The sequence below is a fragment of the Entelurus aequoreus genome, linkage group LG21 (genome assembly GCF_033978785.1).
Source record: "Entelurus aequoreus isolate RoL-2023_Sb linkage group LG21, RoL_Eaeq_v1.1, whole genome shotgun sequence".
Classification (NCBI taxonomy): domain Eukaryota; kingdom Metazoa; phylum Chordata; class Actinopteri; order Syngnathiformes; family Syngnathidae; genus Entelurus; species Entelurus aequoreus.
In genome coordinates, this window is record NC_084751.1 from 36,304,736 (window position 1) to 36,330,799 (window position 26,064).

General features: G+C 39.6%; 1 protein-coding gene across 10 annotated transcripts in view; it reads right to left on the reverse strand.

The window, feature by feature from the left end:
- Positions 1-26,064, reverse strand: part of tjp2a (tight junction protein 2a (zona occludens 2)) — a 100,763-nt gene that overhangs the window by 30,536 nt on the left and 44,163 nt on the right. For 9 of the 10 annotated variants that reach the window (XM_062031595.1, XM_062031591.1, XM_062031598.1 and 6 more), the window contains 5 exons: positions 13,493-13,546; positions 3,439-3,563; positions 2,292-2,394; positions 1,456-2,218; positions 189-292 (listed from right to left, as the gene is read on the reverse strand). In XM_062031595.1, the coding sequence (XP_061887579.1) occupies positions 189-292; positions 1,456-2,218; positions 2,292-2,394; positions 3,439-3,563; positions 13,493-13,546 (1,149 nt within the window). Of the gene's footprint in view, positions 1-188; positions 293-1,455; positions 2,219-2,291; positions 2,395-3,438; positions 3,564-13,492; positions 13,547-14,036; positions 14,174-26,064 lie in introns of those variants that run through there. The other variant, XM_062031593.1, reaches the window with a different exon arrangement.

The following is a 26,064-nucleotide window of genomic DNA, read 5'->3' on the forward strand; positions in this document are numbered from 1 at the left end:
GCTGACTCATGTTGACATAAGCGGTTGTCAATACAGACGCACTGATTGATCGGCCAACTATCAGTATCGGCCGATTTCCCTGAAAAAGTAATGTGATTGGCCAATGCTGATTAATGCCTTTCAATGCCAATCACAAAAGTCATCCCCCCTGATAATTATTAGTCTATGAAATTAACACTGATTGCCACCTTAAGAATGATGTCTCCTTCTTGCAGGTTTCCATCTCTGTTAGCAAGTCCTGTGCTGGTCATCTCTTTGATAAACAGCTGACTGCCCAGACGAAGACCATACTCTGCAACATAAACAAAGATTTAGGTTCACTTTGTTGCTGGTATAACATGTTGGGATCTTGATTAAAGAGTGATTGGAAGTGAACATGTTTAAGGATGATGAGAATTGATCCGGAAGTAACGTTTCTCCACTTGATTTCATATTATCAGTGACATTTGTAACCCCAGGAAAAAAACATGCACAAATGCACCATCAAATTAATTGTAAAATAAATATTTCAACTAACTTGAACACTAGAAAAAAAAAAGTTTTCGCTTGTAACTGTCTACCAAATTGAGACTTTTAATCATCTGTTTATTTTGACATATTTGCCATACTCCTTGTCCGAACTATGGATGTATATCAAGTACCGGTATTTTTTGGTACGGTCTCTAAATTGGTTCGGTCTAAGAGGGCTGTTAAAATTCTGGAAAAATTATACGGCTATCGTTTTTTTTTTTTAATCCAGATGACCGTCGGGGTTAAATCACCAAAATGATTCCCGGGCGCGGCGCCGCTGCTGCCCACTGCTCCCCAAGGGGATGGGACAAATGCAGAGGACAAATTTTACCACATCTAGTGTGTGTGTGACAATCATTGGTACTTTAATCTTAATCTTAACATGCTAATTGGTTGTATTGGTTTATATTATATATTTGATGTGATATATAATGTAAAAGGTATGAATGCCATACATAAATATTATTTCCAGCTGAGTGTAATTGTAACAATTAATAAATACACAGTGATGGATCTGAGTGCTCTTTATAAGATGACATAACAACTGCAATGCACCTTGCACTGCGCACATAGGGCCTGATTTACTAAAGGTTTGCATGTACTAAAACATGTGCAAAGCTGATCTACTTTACATGTGCAAAGTTGACTGCGTATGTTTAGTGAGCAGAATAAAGCGTGCAGAATTCATTTTGCAATAAAAACAATTTTTAAGCCACGCACACACATAATTTCAACATGAAACTTCAATGGTATTTTAAAATCAGTAAATGAACTGCCAAGTTGCGAGGAAGCACAGTACATAAATATAACAAATATAAATATAGAGTAAATAAATGTAAAATATATAGTCTAAATAAGTTGATTGTATGGCTGAGTTAAAAATTGCGCCAGCAGACTAAACCTTGTTTGATGTGTTGTGTCTATGAAGGTTTAGTGTTGTCTCACCTTCGCCAGGCCGGTTCTTGAGCAGCAGCACATTCAGAGGTTTCTCCAGTGCATCAAGTTCTCCTCGAACATGGCGTGGCATAGGGATGGGCATAGCGGCAGGTGAGGGTGAGCGGTCTAGGTGGTCCCTGCTACCTCGCTTCAACGGCTCGTCATGTCTTCTGGTGTCACTCGGAACTCGATCCCGTCCTCGCTCGAAGCTGCGGTTGCGTCCGTGGCTGCGTCCCGGACTATGGTGGTCCCTCCTGTGATTTAGGTCGGGGCTTTCAGTGCGGTCCAGCCCGCGCTCACTTCGATAGCGTCGGTCTGGGCTGTGGTCACGGTTGAGGGCTCGCTCGCTGCGGTATCGCCGATCGGGGCTATGATCTCGATCTAACGTGCGTTCACTTCGATACCTTCTGTCTGGGCTGTAATCAGCTACAATCTTGTGATGGCGATCAGGACTATGTTCTCTGTCCAATGTGCGACCTCTGCTCCCATCTCTCCGGTTCTGCTGGTCCGGGCTCAAGTCTCTCTCCGTACCTCTGCCCCGTTCTCGTCTGTCATAGTCTCTGTTGTAATCGCGCTCACGCGTTTGGTAACCAGAGTCCACATAACCGCCTCTTTCCCTTTCCAGGCTATGGTCCTGCCTGCCGCTGTACACACTGCGGCGGTCCTGCTCGTAGTTGTAATCGTCATTGTAGTCGTTGTTAAACACACGATCGTCAGGTGATCCGGGACGATTCAGAAGATTTACAGGAACCTTCCTCGACCTCTTGACTGTCTGTCAGTTAACAAAAGAAAATTGATCATTGAGCAGATTGACTGATCAGTTACAGTCTTACATGCTTACTTACAATTTTTGCTACTTTGCCACATTTTCGCAGGGTTGTGACGGCAAAGGAGTGAATTACCCCCTCCATGGGGATGGCATTCACTTGCACCACCCTGTCATTCTCACTAGACATGAACACAGAAGAATGTAAAAGACAAACACTTTTAAAATTAAAGTCACAGGTTTGACAGTAGGAGAAGTGAACTTGTGTTCTGTTAGCCACCGTTCAAATTTATGAACAAATTGTATCACAATCAATCTTCAATCACAACATGTTCATCATCTGTCATAGAATGTGGGACACTAACATTTTTTAACAATCAATAAAGTGGTTGGCTGCAGACTGATGTGACACAGACCAGCTTGATGACAGAAAGTAGGACAATATAACCAGTTGAATAAACTAGCTCGTAGGGATGGGTACTGAATTTGGTAGTTTTATAGATACCGACCAAATTCCATTGGTACTGCAGAGTACCGATTCAAGTAAAATCAAACAGTAACATATTTTGATACTTTGTCACCAGAGAGAGCAGACTCTGCACCAGCTCAAGCTACGATGCATGTCACAATCAAAGAGCTGGTGTGTAATAAGTACAACACTTAAGAGTATAAACACTTTGTATGACTCAACAAGAGACAAGACTGGCAAAGACTACTTCCTGACTACGGCAACACACTGAGTACAAACTGAAATTAATGCATCCTGGTAAATGAAAACAAAATACAACATAACTGGACAGCACAGTTATTATCAGCTTACTGCTAAATTTTAACATATTAAAAATGTGATTTTAATATTAAACAAATTAACATTCATGACTACATGAACACACACAAACGTACAGAAACCTGGTACCGTTGAGTAACGATATCGATTCCCAGATAACAGGAATTGACACCAAATCAAATTGCAGCACAATGGTTGCCCACTGCTCTTCAAGAGAATAATTTAGAGAGAGACAACATTTTACTGTATAGCGTACAAGTGACAAAGATTTTCCTCTTCAAATGTGAAAGGTACCCATTACTACTCGCTCGTAATGGAAATATTTGATTGTTTTTTGTTGAGTAAATAAATATGCTAGTCAATCTCTAACAATATGTGTTGGAGCAGGAGACAACTGCAGTATAACATTGTGTGAATTAAATATAGGAGAAGTATGCACAATAACAAGCCATCAGCTGGTCCTCCTTGTAGGACATCGGACACGACGATGGACGTTTCGCCACTGTCCTCATTTGGGTTGTCTCGCCCTCCTGACACGGCGATGCCGAAGCCCATCTTTGGATCCTGACACACAACAAAACAGGAAGATCATTTAGAGCTTAGATCTATTCTGTTTCCCTGTGAGTTTACATGTGTGTAGGTACTTGTGTGTGAGAGAGCGTTATGTCTGTGTTTGAGTGTGAAAGTGTGTATGTGATTGTATATGAGTCTGTGTGTGAGTGTGAGTGTGTGAGAGAGGAAGCAGTTCTGTAATCTCCCACTGTGTTATCATGTCATTGTGATGGCGATTAGAAAGGATTTGAGTGTGTGTAATGACATTGGTGAGCTGCACAGTCATATATGAGTGTGTTGCAGTGTTCAGGGTCTGAGACATTGTGTCTCTGTGACTAACAGTTATGCTTATTCTAGACTTTGTCAAGTGTGCAGGAAAAGAAGTAACACTTTCAAAAGGTATGACCACACAGTCATTATACATATACTGAAAATGCATCAGACTTTCAAAGTCTACCTGCCAATGTTCCAGTTTGATCTGATGAGATTAGTTCAGAGATTTGACAACCCCATAATCCCTCACATCTGTACATAAAAACATTATTATGCTTTCACACACTTCTCTCCATCTTAAACAGATGGTCAGTGGGGGTACAAATGAAGCTGCCTGCAAATATAAAGGTTCTAGTTTTTACACACATTGTGAACTTTTTGCAGTGTACAATGGTAATGCGTCACTGCAAAAAGTGTGTACCCGTCGTACTGCTTCACTGCAGTGGTTGTTCTAACAGGACAATAATCTCAAACTCATCCAAACTACTTTTGAAATATATCAGGAAAGAAAACAATTCTGCCAAAAACAAAATGCTAGAAAATTCTTTATGATGACAAAGAAAATCAGTGTTGCCAATTTGGGAACTTTGTCGCTAAATCTGGCAACTTTCCAATCCTCTTGTCTACAGCTACTACTGACAAATCCAGCAACTTTTTCCGGTATTACTGGAGACTTTTTTAGGTCTTGGTAACTTTTTTGAGTCTTGGAGACTAAGGTGAAAGTGTCATCAACGAGCAGTGTTGGGTGTTGCGAGCAGAGCAGAGAACCTCACGCATGCGCTAATCATTTGTCGTCTGGACTTTCACGGTGCGCTTCAATTGAAGTGGGAAGTCAGAATTTCTGAGTTCCAAACCGGAAGTTTTGAATGGAATTTTAAATGTAAATGTTTCTTTACTGCCACACTTAAATAAATCATCTAGTTTGATTTGCCTACTGTACACAGCCTCAGTCACTTACTCACCTTGAAATTGTCTGTGTGTGTGTCTCTTTGTGACAAAAGTTTAATATCTTGCTAGGTAGCTCATCACTTCAGTGCAGAAAGGATATCCACCTGCCTCCAGACTGCAAATGAAATGCGCATGTGCAAAGCTGCCACTGTTTCCGCCTTGGTTTAAAGAGCAAGATGTAAATACCGTAATTTCCGGACTATAAGCCGCTACTTTTTCCCCTCATTCTGGTCCCTGCGGCTTATACAAGGGTGCGGCTTATTTACGGCCTGTTCTTCTCCGACACCGACGAAGAGTATTTCGGTGGTTTTAGTACGCAGGAGGAAGACGATGACACAATGATTAAAGACTGACTTTTCATATACCGGTAGGCTGGTTATTTTGATAACGTACAGGCGAGCACTTTGTATTACTTTGCACCATTGTATTATTTGTACTCTGCACGAATGCTGTTCGCCATGTCAAAGATGTGAAAGTTTGATTGAATGATTGAAAGATTTATTGTTAATAAATGGGACGCTTTGCGTTCCCAAACAGTCATCTCTGTCCCGACAATCCCCTCCGTGGTAGCAGGAACCCCTATATACTACGGTAATTACACATCAAAACCCTGCGGCTTATAGTCGGGTGCGGCTTATATATGGAGCAATCTGTATTTTCCCCTAAATTTAGCTGGTGCGGCTTATAGTCAGGTGCGGCTTATAGTCCGGAAATTACGGTATGTCTTCACTGTCAAGCTACCAAGCTAATATAAAATCACTGCAACGTCCTAATTCCATCGTTCATGTTAATGAGCCTGTCATTAGATATGGATAGTGAATATCCCAACCCTCCATTCATGACATATGCAGTAACATATTGTGCCACTTTCCATTCTATTACTTAGTTAAAATTATTAAGGACAATTGGTAGAAAATGAATTATTAATCTACTTCTTAATTTACTGTTAATATCTGCTTACTTTCTCTTTTAACATGTTCTATCTACACTTCTGTTAAAATCAAATAATCACTTATTCTTCTTTTGCTTGGATGCTTTACATTAGTTTTGGATGAGACCACATATTTGGGTATCGATCCGATACCAAGTAGTCACAGGATCATACATTGGTCATATTCAATCAATCAATGTTTATTTATATAGCCCTAAATCACAAGTGTCTCAAAGGGCTGCACAAGCCACAACGACATCCTCGGTACAGAGCCCACATACGGGCAAGGAAAAACTCACCCCAGTGGGACGTCGATGTGAATGACTATGAGAAACCTTTATCGTTAGTTTTTAAGACAAAATGCGTCCTTTCTCCCTTTTCTGTCTACACACTGTGTCTGCTTGTAAGTACTTTGTGATTGTGCGCTGCCGAACATGCTCGTCTGCTCGTAAACCAGCAATGACACGACGTGACGGCGACGGGGGGGGGGGGGTGTTGGGGGCGATGGAGGACCGGTACTTTTTAGAGGCGGTATAGTACCGAATATGATTCATTAGTATCGCGGTACTATACTAATACCGATATACCGTACAACCCTAGGTGATCAAGGGTGATGGGTCATCATTTCGCCACACCTAGAGTGTGTGTGACAATCATTGGTACTTTATACATACCATAGGGATGGGAATTGATAAGATTTTTCCGGTTCCGATTCCACTTTCAATTATGTGTAACGATTTGTGTCCTTAATGGTTTTCTTATTGATTCTTATTTGAATAACAAGGGTGGATTAGCATACATTTTGTTTAGTGAGGTCTCAAGAGGCACATGCAAAAAATAAAAAATAAAATTTTCTAAATCCATCCATCCATCCATCCATCCATCCATAAATATAATAAATTAATATTCTTCTGTAGAATTTATTCATGTGCAAATTACACAAGAATGTAAGATTTAGTAACATGTGATATTAACTTATTACATGCAAAGTCTGCTTGTTGACAATGTCGCTAGCATGTAGCTATCGACGCAGCAGCACCAGCTGACCGGTAGCAGCCGTCTCTGCTCGCTGAGGACGGACGGTGACTGCTGCTTGCTTTCACCCAGAGTCTTCAACACACAAACAAGTCTCCAAGACACAAAAAAGTCACCAATATCCCCGGGAAAGGTCACAAGATTGGTCGCTTGTAGCTGTTTACAAAAGAAGTCTCCAAGAGGATTGACAACACTGTTGTCAATCCTTGACAACACATAGTTCAGTCACAAAGTCATTCGGTGCCTTCGAGTCCCAAATGAGGGCAGAATTTTCAGTTTCACACATGCAGCTGAGGATATTTTGATTGGCACAGCAATCGGAGGGTTGCTGGTTACTGGGGTTCAATCCCCACCTTCTACCATCCTAGTCACGTCCGTTGTGTCCTTGGGCAAGACACTTCACCCTTGCTCCTGATGGCTGGTGGTTAGCGCCTTGCATGGCAGCTCCCGCCATCAGTGTGTGAATGTGTGTGTGAATGGGTGAATGTGGAAATACTGTCAAAGCGCTTTGAGTACCTTGAAGGTAGAAAAGCGCTATACAAGTATAACCCATTTATCATTTAATATTAAATGGGCCCTAGTGTGTTAATGTGAACGTGAATGTTGTCTGTCTATCTGTGTTAGCCCTGCGATGAGGTGACGACTTGGGATAGGCTCCCGCACCCCCCGTGATCCCAAGAGGGACAAGCGGTAGAAAATGGATGGATGGATGGACATGAGATGCCTGCAACAGTGACCCCGGATTTCCACTGAATGCGGAACGGCCATCCACAGTTCGGCAATCCCCACTGCCGTTCTGTTGCGGCTCAGTTGTGCAGCGAAATAGTGTGGACTTTTACGAGATCTCGCGAATCCGTGCGTAATCACATGGTAAGGGAAATTGCAATAGTGTCCTTGCAAAGGAGCAGAATCAAATAAACTCTGTGCTGCCATTATTAACAGGTGCTGAACGGCAACACCGACGTCCGTTTTGCCTCAATAAGCAACTTTATTTTTTTGCAGCAAGCAACAATACAACAGTAACGCCTGAAAACTTTTGAAAAGTTGACTTCATGTACGTCGCCGCCATTTAGTGCCTTTCAAAGTGTAAAATACGATCCACCTTGAAAACTGACTATTTTATTTTAAAGTAAACAGAATAATTTAATTTGTGTTTGTGCATGACATCCTGTCCAACACAAGCAGATTTTAGCTAAATGGAACAGATTTTTTTTCTGCGTCCGTCAAATATAGAAGCTCTGCATATATTTAGCGAAAAAGGTCCGCCGTCGTGCGGGCACCATTAAAGTTAAAGTTAAAGTACCTCACTACAGTCAATGCCGTCTGTAGTGAGGTGCATTTGAATTAAGTCACTGCTCCTGCACAATGTTATGTTTTAACTTCTATGTTAGTGCTGGTCATATTTCTTTGTTTGTTTTCTTCTGGGCTCCACGTACATCAATGTGAGCTAGGGAGACACAACGGTGATAGGACATAATGCCGTAGTGAGGGATGTTCGCTAAACCGGAAGGGCACACCCGCACAAAAGGACCGCCGTCAAAAAAGGTGTATTATCCCATGGTGGGCAAATTGCACATTCCGGTATTTTACCGAGTACCGTTGCATCCCTAGTATTTACTCAGTATGTTTTTTTCCTTCAAAAATTTAACAAAACTTTCTTTCGTTTTTAGTATCCATCTATCTATCTATCTATCAATCTATCCATCTATCTTATCATTCACGGCTTTGCAACCATTTGAATTTGAAACAGTATACTAACCTTAGGGAGTTTTACCGTGGTTTATCAATAATACTGTTTATTGTTACATCCCTAATAGCTAGCAATGATAATTTGGGAATTGGTCATTTTAACTCCCATCGCACATCTGCATCAGCTGACCTAAACACACTCCAATACATTGACAGTAACAGCTACTGCACCTGCAAGTAAGTAAGCGCCATCACACACTAAGACTTATACGTCATATATGATGGCAATACCTTTGCATTACAGCTAAGATAAGTATACCTCGACAAAAGATACACTGGCTGGATAAATGTGTTTTAGGCAGTGAGTGTGTCACAGGAAGTGATGTAAGAGAATAGAAAGTGAAGAGCATATAGTATAGAGCAGAGTCGTCTATAAAGAGAGTATGGACAACTAAACGAGAGGCGCCATGTTTGGTACCTAGGAAGTGTGCGGCTGTCATGCAATTGAGTGGTTCTGACACTAGTTTTCCTGACGAAATAAACCAAAATAATAAGTCTTAATATAGTTCTAAATATACTCTAGTCTAGCTCGTAGACTTAGAATAAACCATGCTTTTATTTCGTCAAAATAGTATATATTATAACAATTTTGCGGCCGTTTTGATGTACTCCACCACTATATTCATGCAGTGTTTAGTGACCAGATTCTCTCTAAAACGCTCCCGCTGGCGAAATGTATGTCAGAAAATACACAACGACCAAAAATAAACGTACTACCCTCATTTTGCCAAAATGCTCATTAGCTTTGGACCAACAATTACGGGAGAAATTATGACTTTTGTGTGAAGTATGTCAACTGTATTGTCTGCCTCCAATGCATTGATTGTAATCACTGCACGATATATATTCCTGTGCTTTTACCTTTTCTTTTTTGAATATGTTTCATTGGTTTTGCTGTGGTGAGTCACGGCTTCCTGATTTCATTATTACCACAATAACTTGAATACTGAACTAATGCTGCTTTTTATTGCAATGTTGATCAGCTTAGTTTGGGTTATTGGTAACACATGCAGAAAAGGTACAATTTTGAAGCAAAGTTTTGTCAGGCAAAGTGTATTAATTCACTGTTACTGAAAGTGTAATATACCACATTTCCCATATGTATGTATGCTTGCTTACCTCACACAAGAAACTGTTACTAATGGCTCCCCAGCCTTCCCGGCGAACCTTCAATTGCCATATTTTTATCCTTATTATTGTTGTTTCCCGCCTTTTTTGCGAGTGGCGCATCCCCATGTTGCACAACAGGGCATGTTTAAATGACAAACACTCAGCAAACACTCTTCAATTACAAGTAATGCGCCACCGAACAAAAATACAACTCAAGACTTTTGTTTGAGGATAGGTTCAAACATGTCACCCACTGAGCATGTTTGGGATGCTGTGGATCGGCGACAACGGGTTCCAGTTCCTGCCAATATCCAGCAACTTCGCTCGGCAATAGAAGTGGAGTGGACCAACATTCCACAGGCCACAATCAACGATCTGATCAACCCTATTCGAAGGAGATGTATTGCTGCTTTTCTGATCCCCCAGAAAACAAAATTGCACATTTCAGAGTGGCCTTTTATTGTGGGCAGCCTAAGCCACACCAGTACAATAATCATACTGTTTAATCAGCATCTTGATATGCCACACCTGTAAGGTGGGATCGATTATCTTGGCAAAGAAGAAGTGCTCACTAACACAGATTTCGACAGATTTGTGAACAATATTTGAGAGGAATAGGTCTTCTGTGTATATAATAAAAGTTTTAAAACTTAACAAAAGTGTTGCATTTACATTTCTGTTCAGTATATAATGAGAAAATGCAGTGGTACCCTTTAGTCACGTGACCAATCATTGAGAAGAACGCTTGAAACGGGGTTGTTCATACTCTCTCTATACATGACAATGGTACAGAGTAAGGGAATAGAAAATGAGAACCAGATGGTACAGAGTAAGATAATAGAAAATGAAGAGAAGATAGTTTGTGTGACAGCTGGTTGTGAGGATGGTGAGAATTCGAGGTCAAATGCTTCCAGCAGAGGACGTTTTTTTTTTTTTGCCTAAATCTGCTTTTCTGGCTCCAGTCAAGTGTATCACTAAACAAAGGTCTTATAATCATAATCATGATTATTTAACCATAAATGACATCCAACCTGACCTTCTTTTTGTTCAAAACCTCTGCATCTGAGTAAATATGAATTGTCATGTTTACACCTGGAACCTATACAGAAAAAGAGGTATTTAAAAAATAAATAAATAAATAAGAAAAAAATTGGGGGTCTGTAAAAAACAAAAATCTTAAGTGACACGCAGTCATGAGTCATAGGTGCACTGCTGGTCCAAAATAGCATAGCAAGTTTGCACTGTCGAAAATTATTTGTTTCAAAATGTAGCAAGCACAGACTTTTTTTGTATGTACAATATTATATTACCATAAACCACTTTCAGCGCAAAATGTACAAACGTTGATTGATGGACGATTTTTAGCAAATAACTATTCAAAAAATTAGTTGTGTTGATACTTAAATTGTTCTTATTTGTCATACAAATTACTGCAAGTTTATTTGTTTTTAAGTTTATTTTGTTTATGCTGAGTTTTTACATTGGATAACTTTCCTGACACAGCCCTGGCCAAGAATCAAACCAACGCCCTGTACCACGAAAGGCAGGAATAAATGTACGCAAGTTTATTAACTTTCAATTTAAAATATATTTTACAGTGGAGGTTCAATCATTCACTTTGTAACAGGGTCTCTGCAGGTTCCAATAAGTCAAATTTAGGAATCTTTAAGACTTTTTTTAAGACCATAAAGAATATAATTTAAGACCAGTTCACATTTATACGGACAAAAAAGTACAATGACATAAGCGAAAATCTGGGGGCCAAAATGAATTGTAACTATATGAATTAATTCAACTGCTCTTTCACATTGAAAACAAAAAATAACTAACTAAATATACCAGAAGACTCTCTATTGTAAACTAACTGCATTTTTTTTAGCAAACATAACAGCCATTTTTCAGATTTGCCAGAGAAGTGTTTTCTTGCAAAAGGTGCAGTGTGCTTCATATCAGGTGTTTTCATGTAACAACAACCAGGATGTCAGCAATGGTAGAGGAAACCGCAACAAGATATTGTCTGTGAAAGGAACTGTTAGCATCTCCGCTAAAGCTAATGGTTAACTCCTGTAGTGCTTTTGCAGCGGTCAGATTTGAGTAAACAGATAAAAACATCAATAGTACTACAACCGTATCTGCACAAAGTTGTGGAAAAACAGAGAGTGCAGACAGAGCGATTGTGTAAAAACAAAGAAGGCGATTATGGCCTGCAAGCCTCAAACAGAATTCTGATTTGAATATTGTGGATAACATTTAAATTCGCTCAGCTCATTTTGTATCTGGTGTGTATGAATACATGTTTACCAGTTGTTGTGACTTTTTGAAAACATATTGCTAATAAACAATGACTATTTTTTATTTAAGAATGACAAGATGACATTGTCAAATCTTCCTTGCTTTCTTCACCCCACCATACACTGACTGTAAACACTGAAGAGACAACCTTTAATGTCAGTTGCGGTATAAACTTGGAAAAAAATATTAGGCATGATAAATAATAGAATATATGTATAGAATAATAGAAATAATAAGAGAATTGTGGTTTTTTTATAGTTTTACTACTGTGAGTACACTACTACCACAGAGAAACCAGTGTGTGCTTACTGTATGTAATAGTATGATTTCACTAGTAAACATCTTATATTAATCTCATTGGCACCACTTTACCCACATAACACTCCTTTGGGGGGTTACGTTAATCCTTGTATGGTTGTGCAAGTTATCTGTGGTGTTTCAGCATTTTTTGACAAAGATTTATCTTGGATGTTTTACTTTTTTGATATCATTCCATTCACTTGCATGTTTACAAAACCTTCCCTCCTCGATGGCTCCACATCCGAGTCCTAAGCACTTTATACGTTTCCATCTACCGGCCTCAAACATGCATTAAATTGATTGTTCTGGAGCCACAAATCGTTGAACTTGCACTTACCCATCTTGTGCAAGAAATTCAGCTTTGCTGTGGGCTTTTATTAATTTTTTTCCACTGTAATGCTAAGCTGTAACAACACACCGCTGCGCACGCACACCACACTTGGTGGTACGTGATTAATTCCGACTGGGGCAGCACAGGTAGCCTAGTTTGATTCCGTTTTGTACTTGCGTTATAGCGTCTTAAAAAATCAAAACATTTAAAAGCAACACTGAAGTTTATTTATGTTTTAAATAAAAGTAATGTAAATATATTTTTAAGACCTTTTGAAAAATTGTATTTAAGACCTTTTACAAGATTTTAGGAACATTTTAAACATCTTAAGGCCTCAAATACATTTTTTTTAAAATCAAGACTTTTTAAGCCTTTTAAGACCGTGCAGATACAATCAATCAATGTTTATTTATATAGCCCTAAATCACAAGTGTCTCAACGACATCCTCGGTTCAGATCCCCTGTGTAAGTTCTGTCACCTTTGTGCAACAATCAACTATAAATTAGCATAGCAAAGTGTCTAAGGTGCATCACAGATTATTTCTGCTATGTCCTATTGTCTGACACACCGGGTAAAGGGGTGTTGTGAAGGAGAGTGACGCCACACCTAGTTATGTTATGCTGCCATTTGTTTATGAGCAAACCAAATGCGCCAAATCTGCATTTGTGAAAGGTTTCCTCAAGTAAGTAAAATATGGAAACACTGGTAAAGGCATTCTTCGGCGCTGACTCAGTGCTCCTACGCCGAGAATTGACACAGCTCGCCAAGGAAAAAGTGTGTGACGATATTGGAAAAAAGCAGATAGACGTATTTTTTGCATGTTGGTATCGACTTAGCGTCGAAACTTTCGCCAACCCTATTTACAGTGAAAATGGAGTCTGTTCCGCATGAACTCAATTTGTCATGTCGCTGTCGTGAATCATCATCAGTGTATGTGTGATATGTAAAGGTAAATAATGGCATGGACTCACCCTTTGCAGGGTCACTGTGTACTGCTCCCACACAGTCTCCTCCATGACTGGGTTCTGGAAAGGAGAAGGCACAATTATCATGAGTGCTTTAATTTCCCTGCAAATTAATGAGTTATGTGGACAAAGCTACTTCATTAGCTTGTGCTGGTATACAACACAAACCCCTGTGCGAAACAATGAAAAAAACGCATAAAGTCAACTGTTCCTGCAAAAGCACAAATAGTTGAATGGAAATTTAAAAGTCACAGCGGAATCACTATAATGTTGAGATTAAGTAAGCAAAAATCACTCTTATAGTTTATTGTCTGAACCTTATGAAGACCACAATTAAAATTCATCATTATTTGCAATATTCAGATACAAATACATACAAATCTAATAACTGAAATATGTACCAAACATTTTCAAAAACTTCTATTATTACTTAGTTGACTACTTTCCAAATACAATATGACATTTTGATGAACTTTACGTACATTTTAGTCGCGTCTGTAATGTAAACACTGTAGCAAAATAAGTGAGTAATTTTAGTGAAAACACTTACAAGTCCCTGCAGGATACGTATGGTTTTGACCGCGTGCGCCCATTTCTTGTGCATGCTCAGTACAGTCTTCATTACTGGCACTCTCCTTCTCGTCCTATTGCCGTCTTTCCCTGATTACTGCTAGCGCCGCTCTGGCAAACTGATGTGCGCCACAGCCTCCTCCTTGGGCACAGCTGCACAACCACCAGCTGCTCTCTCCCTGCATCTGCCCGCCTGCCTGCCTTTGACGTAAGCGCCATTCTGCTGGCCTACATTCAGCACAAATCCCAGTGTCAGTAGACTGTAAACATAGGGACTAACTAACGCCTGTATTGGAGGGCGCTGATTAAGGCGTGGTCATCCATAACACAACAAAAAACATTTCTAAGAATGGATATCCAAACTACAACGTAAAGGCAAACACACACCTGATGGAATGACAGTTGTAATAGTTACACACATTAGGACTACCGTATTTTTCGGAGTATAAGTCGCTCCGGAGTATAAGTCGCACCGGCCGAAAACGCATAATAAAGAAGGAAAAAAACATTTTATTTGATAAAACCCAACACCAAGAATAGACATTTGAAAGGCAATTTAAAATAAATAAAGAATAGTGAACAACAGGCTGAATAAGTGTACGTTATATGACGCATAAATAACCAACTGAGAACGTGCCTGGTATGTTAACGTAACATACTGTATTATGGTAAAAGTCATTCAAATAACTATAACATATAGAACATGCTATACGTTTACCAAACAATCTGTCACTCCTAATCGCTAAGTCCCATGAAATCTTATATGTCTAGTCTCTTACGTGAATGAGCTAAATAATATTATTTGATATTTTACGGTAATGTGTTAATAATTTCATACATAAGTCGCTCCTGAGTATAAGTCGCACCCCCGGCCAAACTATGAAAAAAACTGCGACTTAGAGTCCGAAAAATACGGTAATGCTATCTGTTTTGCTCAGCAGCTTCACAAACAAACATACTACACACTCCCAGCAGCCCTGCCAGGAGGGACGGTACCTTTCACATTAGAACTGATACGGTACCATTTTCCCGTCCCAAGGCATCAATACCAATATTTCACGTCAGCAATTTTATGTACTTTCGTGGTAAATAATTTTCATTTGAGAAATAATAAAATCTATTTTTTTCATTTAACGGTGAGCAGATTAGACCTAGATTTAGACTTCCTTTTATTGTCTTTCCAATTTGAACTTTACAGTACAGATAAGAACAAAATTTTGTTGCATTAACTCGTTGTAGTGCAGGATAAAAGTGCAGATATAAATAAATAGATTACGGTTTACTGATTACTGATAAATATATGATGATGATGATAACTTTTCTGTTCAGTTGTTGTGTACTTCGGAGTATAACTTACAAGTTTTATATAGTAGACTTTGCATGAAGTTGCAAATCCAAGATGTCAGATGGCAGTGGTTTATAGACAAGAGTGTGTTGCCATAGTCAGGAAGTAGTCTTTGCCATTAAAGTCAAAGTTTAAGTACCACTAATAGTCACACACACACACTAGGTGTGGTGAAAATACCCTCTGCATTTGCCCCATCTCCTTGTTCCACTCCCAGGGAGGGGAGGGGAGCAGTGAGCAGCAGCGGTCGCCGCGCTCGGAAATCATTTCGGTGATTTAACCTCCAATTCCAACCCTTGATGCTGAGTGCCAAGCAGGTAGGTAATGGGTCCCATTTTTATAGTCTTTGGTATGACACGGCCGGGGTTTTAACTCATGACCTACCTCTAACCACATTAAGTTGAATTTGCTCGTGTTGATAGTAAGTGTTTACACCAAGTATTGTACGTATTACACACCAGCTGTTTGATCGGAACGAGCATCTTCGTTGTAGTTTTAACTACTAAATTTGGATGTGTTGAAATTGCCATGTACAATCTCTAATGCTAAATTAGTAGTATGTAGGCCTATATGACATATCCAATGTAAATTAGCATCAAGCTAGCGCATCTTGAAAAGCGGAGTCTTACTTTTGAATGCTTTCTTTTTGCGTGGAAAATTGCAAATTACTGTGCTGAGAGACAGTCCAGCTGACTCTGCTACGAATACGCTTGTCTGCCCAGAATGGGCCTAAACCGGCCAAGTCTGGAATCGATCATGACATCACGTGTAACAAAGTAATCCAAATTTTATACTGGTTGATATTACAGTAATTGGTACCTGATAGTACCAATTATATCCGGTCAGTACATAACCGCCAGCCAGAACCAGTTGACTTACCTGCTCTGGTTCTACCAGCTAAACATTCCTAGTTTGTGAACCCGTTCTCAAACAATGGCAATAAAAACTATTCGGATTTTTCTGATTCTGATCTGATTATATTCTGATTCTGATTCTAACGGTAGTTCATTGATCAGCTCCCAGGAGAAGCGATCGCATTAATTAACTTTTTTTCCTGCTCGTCTTGATTACGCGTTTGGCGTTTGCATGTACTGTCAACTGTTGAGTGAGCAACTGTGACATCTTTTTGACTTCATGGGTTATTGTTATTCTTTCTAGGAAGAAGAAAAACATCAACTCTCCTTCTGGGACCTCCCGTGAAGAACAGCAGAAGAATCTGGGACGTTTCTTTAAAGCAAAACAGGTCAACGAGGAGTGTAATATTGACAAGAATAAAAATAATAATAACTAAACATAGTGTGTATTAACATTTTCTACAATCAATTAGGTAACAAACATTCAGAATGTTAAAGGCCTACTGAAACCCACTACTACCGACCACGCAGTCTGATAGTTTATATATCAATGATGAAATCTTAACATTGCAACACATGCCAATACGGCCGGGTTAACTTATAAAGTGCAATTTTAAGTTTCCCGCTAAACTTCCGGTTGAAAATGCCTTTGGAGGATGACGTATGCGCGTGACGTAGCCAGTGAAACAGAGGTATGGCTCCCCATTGAAGCCAATACGAAATAACTCTGTTTTCATCTCATTATTCCACAGTATTCTGGACATCTGTGTTGGTGAATCTGTTGCAATTTGTTCATTGCATTATGGAGAAAGAAGCTGAGCAAGCAAAGAAGAAAGTTGTCACTGCGAAGCGGAGTATTTTGCGAGGGAAGTCAGCAACACAACACAGCCGGTGTTTCATTGTTTACATTCCCGAAAGATGCAGTCAAGATCGAAGAACTCGTACAACAGAGACTCTTACCAGGAGGACTTTGATTTGGATACACAGACGCAGACGCGATACCGTGAGTACGCAGCTGCGCTTCCAAACATTTGATCGCTTGCCCGTACGTGCATGTCACGTACGTAACTTTGGTTAAATATATAAGCTTTATGAACCTTGGGTTAGGTCAGACCTGGGCATTCTGCGGCCCGCGGGCCGCATCCGGCCCTTTGTGCGTCCCTGTCCGGCCCGCGTGAGGCCAATTATAAATTACAAAATACATTTTAAAAAGTATCTATGTCGAGTGTGCAATACAACGGTGCTGCTTTCGTTTTGAAAATCGTTATTTGTATTACTTCCGTGTGGACGTATGCGTGTGCGTGATTGTGAGTGAATGTGAACAGCTGCAATCATTAATTACAAAATAAAGTTGAAAAAACATCTATGTCGTGCGCGCAATACAACTGTGCTGCTTTTATTTTGAAAATTATTATTTATGGGCGTGTGTCAGTGTGTAACCTGCGAGTGAAGGTGCACATGCAGCGACAAGTGATGCACGGTTTACACCCGAGACGCTAAAAAGAGAAAAGTTGATGAAGAATGGCGCGTTTCCAACAAGACATGGACTGCCATGCAACGTTCCCTCTAAGGTGCGTGCCTGCGCAATTGCGCACTGCTCAAGCGTCTGCTGCGCGCAGCAAATATATGCCGCGCACCAAATCAAATCCCATCTGAATTCTAAACAAAATAAACATATTTATTCTATGTAATTTTGCAATGCAACTTTGAGTGACAGTGACAACAAGCGGCCCTAACGGTGTTCGTCAACACCGTTCAATTGAACACCGTTCAATTATTGTAACGTCTATCGAGATGCTTCGAGGCCAGGAATTATATCGATCACTTTATTGAGCAAAACTGTTTATATTCGGCCATAACCACACCAAAAACATAAGTAAAACACTTCTATCTCGAAAAACTAGTCATTTTCTGCCGTACAAACCAGGCCAAAACCAACTTGTCATCTGTCACCAACACGCATAGCACTAAACCACTGGTGCGTTTATGGCCACACAAAAAGTCGGACAACTCAAACATCACACAAAGTTACACTATGACTCCTCAGTCATACGTGTGCTTATTTTACTGTCATTTATTATTCATGTTAATTTATTTATATTAGTCATGGAATGCTGTTACATACACTATGTTGAAGTATTACTATTATTATTAATTATTATTATTATTTATCTTACGGTATATATCAAAAATAATATTGAGCAAAATTTAATTGAAATATTGTCGATGTGGCCCTCCAGCAGTGCTCGGGTTGCTCATGCGGCCCCCGGTAAAAATTAATTGCCCACCCCTGGGTTAGGTGAACGGTCCTTTGGGCTGAGTGAGTGTGTGTGTTGTGCAGGTGTTTGAATTGTATTTGCAGGTTATATGGACAGGATCCCGTCCATATAACCCGCTCGAGCTATAACTAGCTCGAGCTAGTAGCTAGGAGCTAGCATAACAAACACCTAGGTGTTTTTATGCAGGATTAATTATAAGCCTGGTTGTGTTGTGGCTAATAGAGTATATATATGTCTTGTGTTTATTTACTGTTGTAGTCATTCCCAGCTGAATATCAGGTTCCACCCGCGCGCTTCCAAACATTTGATCGCTTGCCCGTACGTGCGTGTCACGTACGTAACTTTGGTTAAATATATAAGCTTTATGAACCTTGGGTTAGGTGAACGGTCCTTTGGGCTGAGTGAGTGTGTGTGTTGTGCAGGTGTTTGAATTGTATTTGCGGGTTATATGGACGGGATCCCGTCCATATAATCCGCTCGAGCTATAACTAGCTCGAGCTAGTAGCTAGGAGCTACCATAACAAACACCTAGGTGTTTTTATGCGGGATTAATTTGTGGCATATTAAATATAAGCCTGGTTGTGTTGTGGCTAATAGAGTATATATATGTCTTGTGTTTATTTACTGTTGTAGTCATTCCCAGCTGAATATCAGGTCGCCCCCGGCTCTCACAGCATCTTCCCTATCTGAATCGCTTCCACTCCCCACTAGTCCTTCACTTGCACTTTCCTCATCCACAAATCTTTCATCCTTGCTCAAATTAATGGGGAAATCGTCGCTTTCTCGGTCCGAATCGCTCTCACTTCTGGCGGCCATCACTGTAAACAATAGGGAACTTTGCGGAAATGTTCAATTGACTATGTCACGCTACTTCCGGTAGGGGCAAGCCTTTTTTTAATCAGATACCAAAAGTTGCGATCTTTATCGTCGTTGTTCTATACTAAATCCTTTCAGCAAAAATATGGCAATATCGCGAAATGATCAAGTATGACACAGAATAGATCTGCTATCCCCGTTTAAATAAAAAAAAATCATTTCAGTAGGCCTTTAACGGTGTGTATTAAATGTGAGTGTTAACTTTAACTCTCAACTTTCAATCAACCCGACAGCAGAGGGTCTGGTTTGTTGTTCATCATCATCCTACTGTAAATTAAGATTAATTCTTTATCATTAAGGTATAGTGCTGGATATGACATCAATTTGCTTTTTATCTATAATTTAAAGTTATGTTTTGTTCAAATGGCTTAGCATATATTGATGGGTATTATCTTGAATGTACAAAATGCATGCCCTAAGAAAAATTACACGTGGTTCCAGTAATTGTGTAGTCACAGTCAAACAATACACGCTTTACTATACTGTACAATAGTATACTATAGTGTGTACTATTTTTTTTCAGTCAGAAGCCAACAGGAACAAACAAAACAAATGTAATGCAGCATGCCAATACACAGGCTTGACAAAGTTGTGCCTGGAAAAACAAAGGCTGTCTCAAATATATCCGTCTAGGGTAGAAGGAAGTGAGGGTTGTCATGCCAACATTGAAGAGTGAGTCAGTGAGTTTTGCTTGTGATGCACCTTTTTTTTTTACATTCCTATTGGAGAGAAAGAAAACAAAAGAGCAGTGGTTCGCAAACGTTTTACACCAAGTACCATCTCGGAAAATACCTTGCTCTCCATGTACCAACACAATGACCAACACTCACACACACACACACACACACACACACACACACACACACACACACACACACACACACACACACACACACACACACACACACACACACACACACACACACACACACACACACACACACACACACACACACACACACACACACACACACACACACACTACACAAATATCATCAACAATGATACTGGATATACAGTACAAATTTACAGACTTCTTCAGCGTACCAATAGAAGGAGCCTGCATAGCACAACAGTTTGAGAATCACTGCAATAGAGAATAGTCTGCTAAGAAATGTTAGGTTAAAAAGTGTCACAAATCACAGGAATGGTGGAAGCTGTCATGTATGCAGTGATTAAAAGCAGCAAGAAGATGAGGTTTAAATGAAAACGCAGCAGGAAATATAAAAGCAGAGTTTTACAATAACATGATTTGATTGTGTGGACTCGCAGGATAAACAGTAGCTTGCCAACTTCTATTACATAACACCGGTTTCCTCTACTTTGAAGTGTAAGCTCAACGCTGCTGCACAAAGAATCAGTAAATCCATCTTTCAGTATGAAAAGACGTTCAATATTGCAATATTCTATTGTTGGTAACTTTGATTGTGTAAATGATATACGGAAATAGCAAATAATGAGAGGAACTACTGCACAGCAACAAACAACTGACAGATACAATTAAACTTTCATGACTGGCGTTAATATACTGCATCCGACCACAATATATTATTATCATTTAGAAACAGCTTGAACAATAGCGGCTCTATTATACTATTACGGAGCAGTCACATATTCCCAAACAAATTATATATATATATATATATATAGGAAATTACCATATATTCCAACAACAAACTGTGGGTTACTAAGGAACTAAAAAGTGTTATAAACATGAATAAATACATATTTTACACAAGGAGCATGCAGGAAAGGAAATACAATAGCAGAGTGGTATGGAGCGAGATAAAGAAAGCTAAAAAAGTTTACAGGGATAAGGTAGAACACAAATATACCAGTGGAGATCTTCAGGCAGCTTGGAAAGAAATAAAAGCAATGACCTCCATCTCGCAGGGAAGTAGCGGGCGTGACAGGAATGTTTTAAAAATGTAAGGACCTTCCAGATGAATGTAATCGTTTTTATTCCTGCTATGAAAATAATGACTTTTCCGATAATATTTCCTTCCTTCAAGCGTCTCTTACTCCTGATCCAAACATTATCATCAAGCAGGAGCATGTTAGAGCGCTTTTAAAACGGGTCAAAATAAGGAAGGCCCCTGGTCCACACCTTATTTGTGGGCGCACTCGCCAATATTGTGCAGACCAACTTGGCAGTGTCCTCCAACATATATTTCAAATGTCACTGAACTGCAAATGTAAATGTAAACAATTTGGTGATTTTAGACTAGTTGCATTAACGTCATTAATCATGAAAATCTTAGAAAACATTGTTAAAGGCCTGGCCATGTCTTCTACGGCGGGACTTGATCCACTACAATTTGCCTATCAACCAGGGAGAGCTGTAGATGATGCAAAGCTTTTTATACTCAGCCAACTCTGCCAAAACTTAAAGAAGCCACAAGCCCATGCCAGGCTCTTATTTGCTGATTTTTCTTCAGCATTTAATACAATGCAGCCACATCTCTTAATAGAGAGGCTTGTGTCTCAATTTAATTTGCCTCAGCAGCTTGTGCTATGGCAGGGGTCGGCAACCCAAAATGTTGAAAGAGCCATATTGGACCAAAAATACAAAAAAGTAATCTGTTTGGAGCCGCAAAAAATTAAAAGACTTGCATAACTCTTATAATGAAGACAATACATGATGTAAGTGGCTAATTAGCTATATTAGCCTACTATCAAAATGACTATGTGTCGCAGGGGACGCAAATCTTTGTTGACAGAAATGTTGAAATGTAATGCAATTTTACAACATTGGAAAATATTAGTAAAACTTCTCAGAGGGAGAGATAACTCCTGAAAATTACTGTCTTAAAATGACCAAAGGTATAGATGTCTGTGTCCAAGTTATAGGAAATGGTAGGCTGTCTTCTTCTAATGGACTCGTTACAATCTTTGCAAGCTGGGTAACGTTTGCTGTGGTCTGGAACAACATGGCACACTAACAACTATCAGAAATGCAGCCAATATTACATACAGATAATGTGTCATGAAACGTGGAAAAATAAACTAAATACACAAAGGACATAAGTAAAAGAAATTAAATGAGCTAAAATATACTACAAATGAGGCATAATGATGCAATATGTACATACAGCTAGCCTAAATAGCATATTAGCAGCGATTAGCTTGCAGTCATGCAGTGACCAAATATGCCTGATTAGTACTCCATAACAAGTCAATAACATCAACAAAGCTCACCTTTCTGCATTCATGTACAGTATAAAACGTTTGGTGGACAAAACGGGTCAACGAAGGAGTGGCATAAAACACGTCTTTCTGTGGCAGCGTCGGAGAAAGTAATACATGTAAACAAACTGTTGAGTCACAGTCCACACAACTATGGTGAGTTCAAGGGCCGCTGAAATTAGTAGGACAAAACGTCGCTCCACAAATACTCTCATCAGTGAAGCATAAACACAAACATATTAAGCAGTGGGCTTTCTAACAATTAGGAAGGTTTGTGTCATGTTTGTCCTCTTACGAAAACCCTATTACAACAAAACATATATTTTTCACCCATTTTTTTTCCATTTCCATACATTTTTGAAGAAGCTCCATGGAGCCACCAGGGCGCCGCTCAAGAGCCGCATGTGGCTCTAGAGCCGCGGGTTGCTGACCCCCGTGCTATGGATTTGAGACTTTTTCACTGGCAAAAAGCAACGAGTCTCTGTAAACATCTGTCTCTCTGACTCTGTAACCATCTCCAGTCTCCACTGGTTCACCCCAAGGATGCGTCCTTTCACCCTTACTTTTTATTATGTATACCAATGAATGCAGGAGTCGGCAGTAGGACAGCTACGTATTTGATTAAATTCTCTGATGACACGGCACTGCTGTCCCTCCTTTATGGTTCACAATCAAAGCATGAGAGCGCCCTAACTGATTTTATCTCCTGGTGTGACTGTAACTTTTTGGATTTAATACCTAAAACCAAGTAATTAATTATTGATTTTAGATGTAAGAAGGGAATTTCTACGGAGTGTGTCATACATAACAAAAAAGTTGACATTGTTTCATCATATAAATACTTGGGCACCTTTTTTGACGACCAGCTCAAGTTTGATGTGAACACAGGTTCTTCTCAGGAAACTAAATCATTTCCCTGTCAGGTCTGTTATACTTTGTCATTTTTATCAAGCATTCATTGAGTCTTATGTGTTTTTATTTTAATTGTTGGTTTTACTGCCTTTTAGTCAAAGACCGAAACAGCCTGACTAGTATTGTTAAAGGCCTACTGAAATGAATTTTTTTTATTTAAACGGGGATAGCAGATCCATTCTATGTGTCATACTTGATCATTTCGCGATATTGCCATATGTTTGCTGAAAGGATTTAGTAGAGAACATCGACGATAAAGTTCGCAACTTTTGGTCGCTGATAAAAAAAAGCCTTGCCTGTACCGGAAGTAGCGTGACGTCACAGGTTGAAAGGCTCCTCACATTTCCCCATTGTTTACACCAGCAGCGAGAGCGATTCGGACCGAGAAAGCGACGGTTACCTCATTAATTTGAGCGAGGATGAAAGATTCGTGGATGAGGAACGTGAGAGTGAAGGACTAGAGTGCAGTGCAGGACGTATCTTTTTTCGCTCTGACCGTAACTTAGGTACAAGGGCTCATTGGATTCCACACTTTCTCCTTTTTCTATTGTGGATCACAGATTTGTATTTTAAACCACCTCGGATACTACATCCTCTTGAAAATGGGAGTCGAGAACGCGAAATGGACATTCACAGTGACTTTTATCTCCACGACAATACATCGGCGAAGCACTTTAGCTACGGAGCTAACGTGATAGCATCGGGCTTAACTGCAGATAGAAACAAAAGAAATAAACCCCTGACTGGAAGGATAGACAGAAAATCAACAATACTATTAAACCATGGACTTGTAACTACACGGTTAATGCTTTCCAGCCTGGTGAAACTTAACAATGTTGTTGCTAACGACGCCATTGAAGCCAACTTAGCTACGGGACCTCACAGAGCTATGCTAAAAACATTAGCTATCCACCTACGCCAGCCAGCCCTCATCTGCTCATCAACACCCGTGCTCACCTGCGTTCCAGCGATCGACGGAGCGACGAAGGACTTCACCCGATCATCGATGCGGTCGGCGGCTAGCGTCGGATAGCGCGTCTACTATCCAAGTCAAAGTCCTCCTGGTTGTGTTGCTGCAGCCAGCCGCTAATACACCGATCCCACCTACAGCTTTATTCTTTGCAGTCTTCATTGTTCATTAAACAAATTGCAAAAGATTCACCAACACAGATGTCCAGAATACTGTGGAATTTTGAGATGAAAACAGAGTCTTTGTATTGGATACGATGGTGTCAGAATACTTCCGTTTCAACGATTGAAGTCAAGCGCATACGTCATCATACATAGACGTTTTCAACCGGAAGTTTCGCGGGAAATTTAAAATTGCACTTTATAAGTTAACCCGGCCGTATTGGCATGTGTTGCAATGTTAAGATTTCATCATTGATATATAAACTATCAGACTGCGTGGTCGGTAGTAGTGGGTTTCAGTAGGCCTTTAAGCCTTGCTCTAAGAATACCGGAGTAACACTTACACCCTTAAACTTCTTCTGCAACAAGCAAATCCACCGAAAAGCAAAGAGCATTTTAGCCTTACTGAGCCAGGTCCTTGCGGGGGAATTCTCTCTGTTGCCTTTAGGGCGACGTTATGCCCTTCCTATGAGTAAAACAAATCACTTTTCCAAATCATTCATCTCATCTGCACTCAAAGTTGTATTGTTGTACTGTTTATGTATTTATTTATTTATTGTGGGCCATGTGTAGGCTTTACGACACACAACAACCTGCTGCTCAAAATGAACTGCCCTTTGAGGGATTAATAAAGTTGTTTGAATTGAATTGAAGGCCTGTGTAATATTACATAAACACATGACAACCATATACAAATTATTAGGGTATTGTTAAATTTGTGATTGATTATCTGCCAAGAATGCTGCATACAACTCAAATTTACAAGCATGCGCACACACACACAGCACTGTTTTTAGTGTAAATAAAATATTAAATAAAACAACCTCTGATAAACATATTGTGCCAGGCTGCCCCCTTCTGGAAAAAACAATGTAGGACAAGTATGGAAATATTGAGGTTTTCAAAATATGTTTAGTGTCCAGTTTATTTCGAACATGCATACGATACTAACCTCTGAATTGCGGTTAAACTACAATTGTGAAGTTTTACATTTTACAGACAACAACTTTGATGTTTGATCACCACACAAATGTGTACACAAGGAAAACTTCACTGCATGGGACTAATGTATAGGACATCAGACCAATGTTGTGTGCAGTATATTCAGATATATTTACACACGGTATTCATATATTTGTTAATACTTGCAGGCTAAATTGTGCATGAATGCCGAACATAGCAGGTACACCAACTAACGATGTGGTTTAGTGTTTCTTTCCTGCAAACATTTGCAGCATAAATATAATACAGTAGTTAATTAACTGCTGCATGAAAAATAATGCATTGAAAGGAATAAAAAGGTCGTAGTAGTATATTAAAATAATGAGTATTATATATATTACAGTGAAATTGTGAGTAGTAATAATAATAATAATAATACCTGGGATTTATATAGCGCTTTTCTAAGTACCCAAAGTCGCTTTA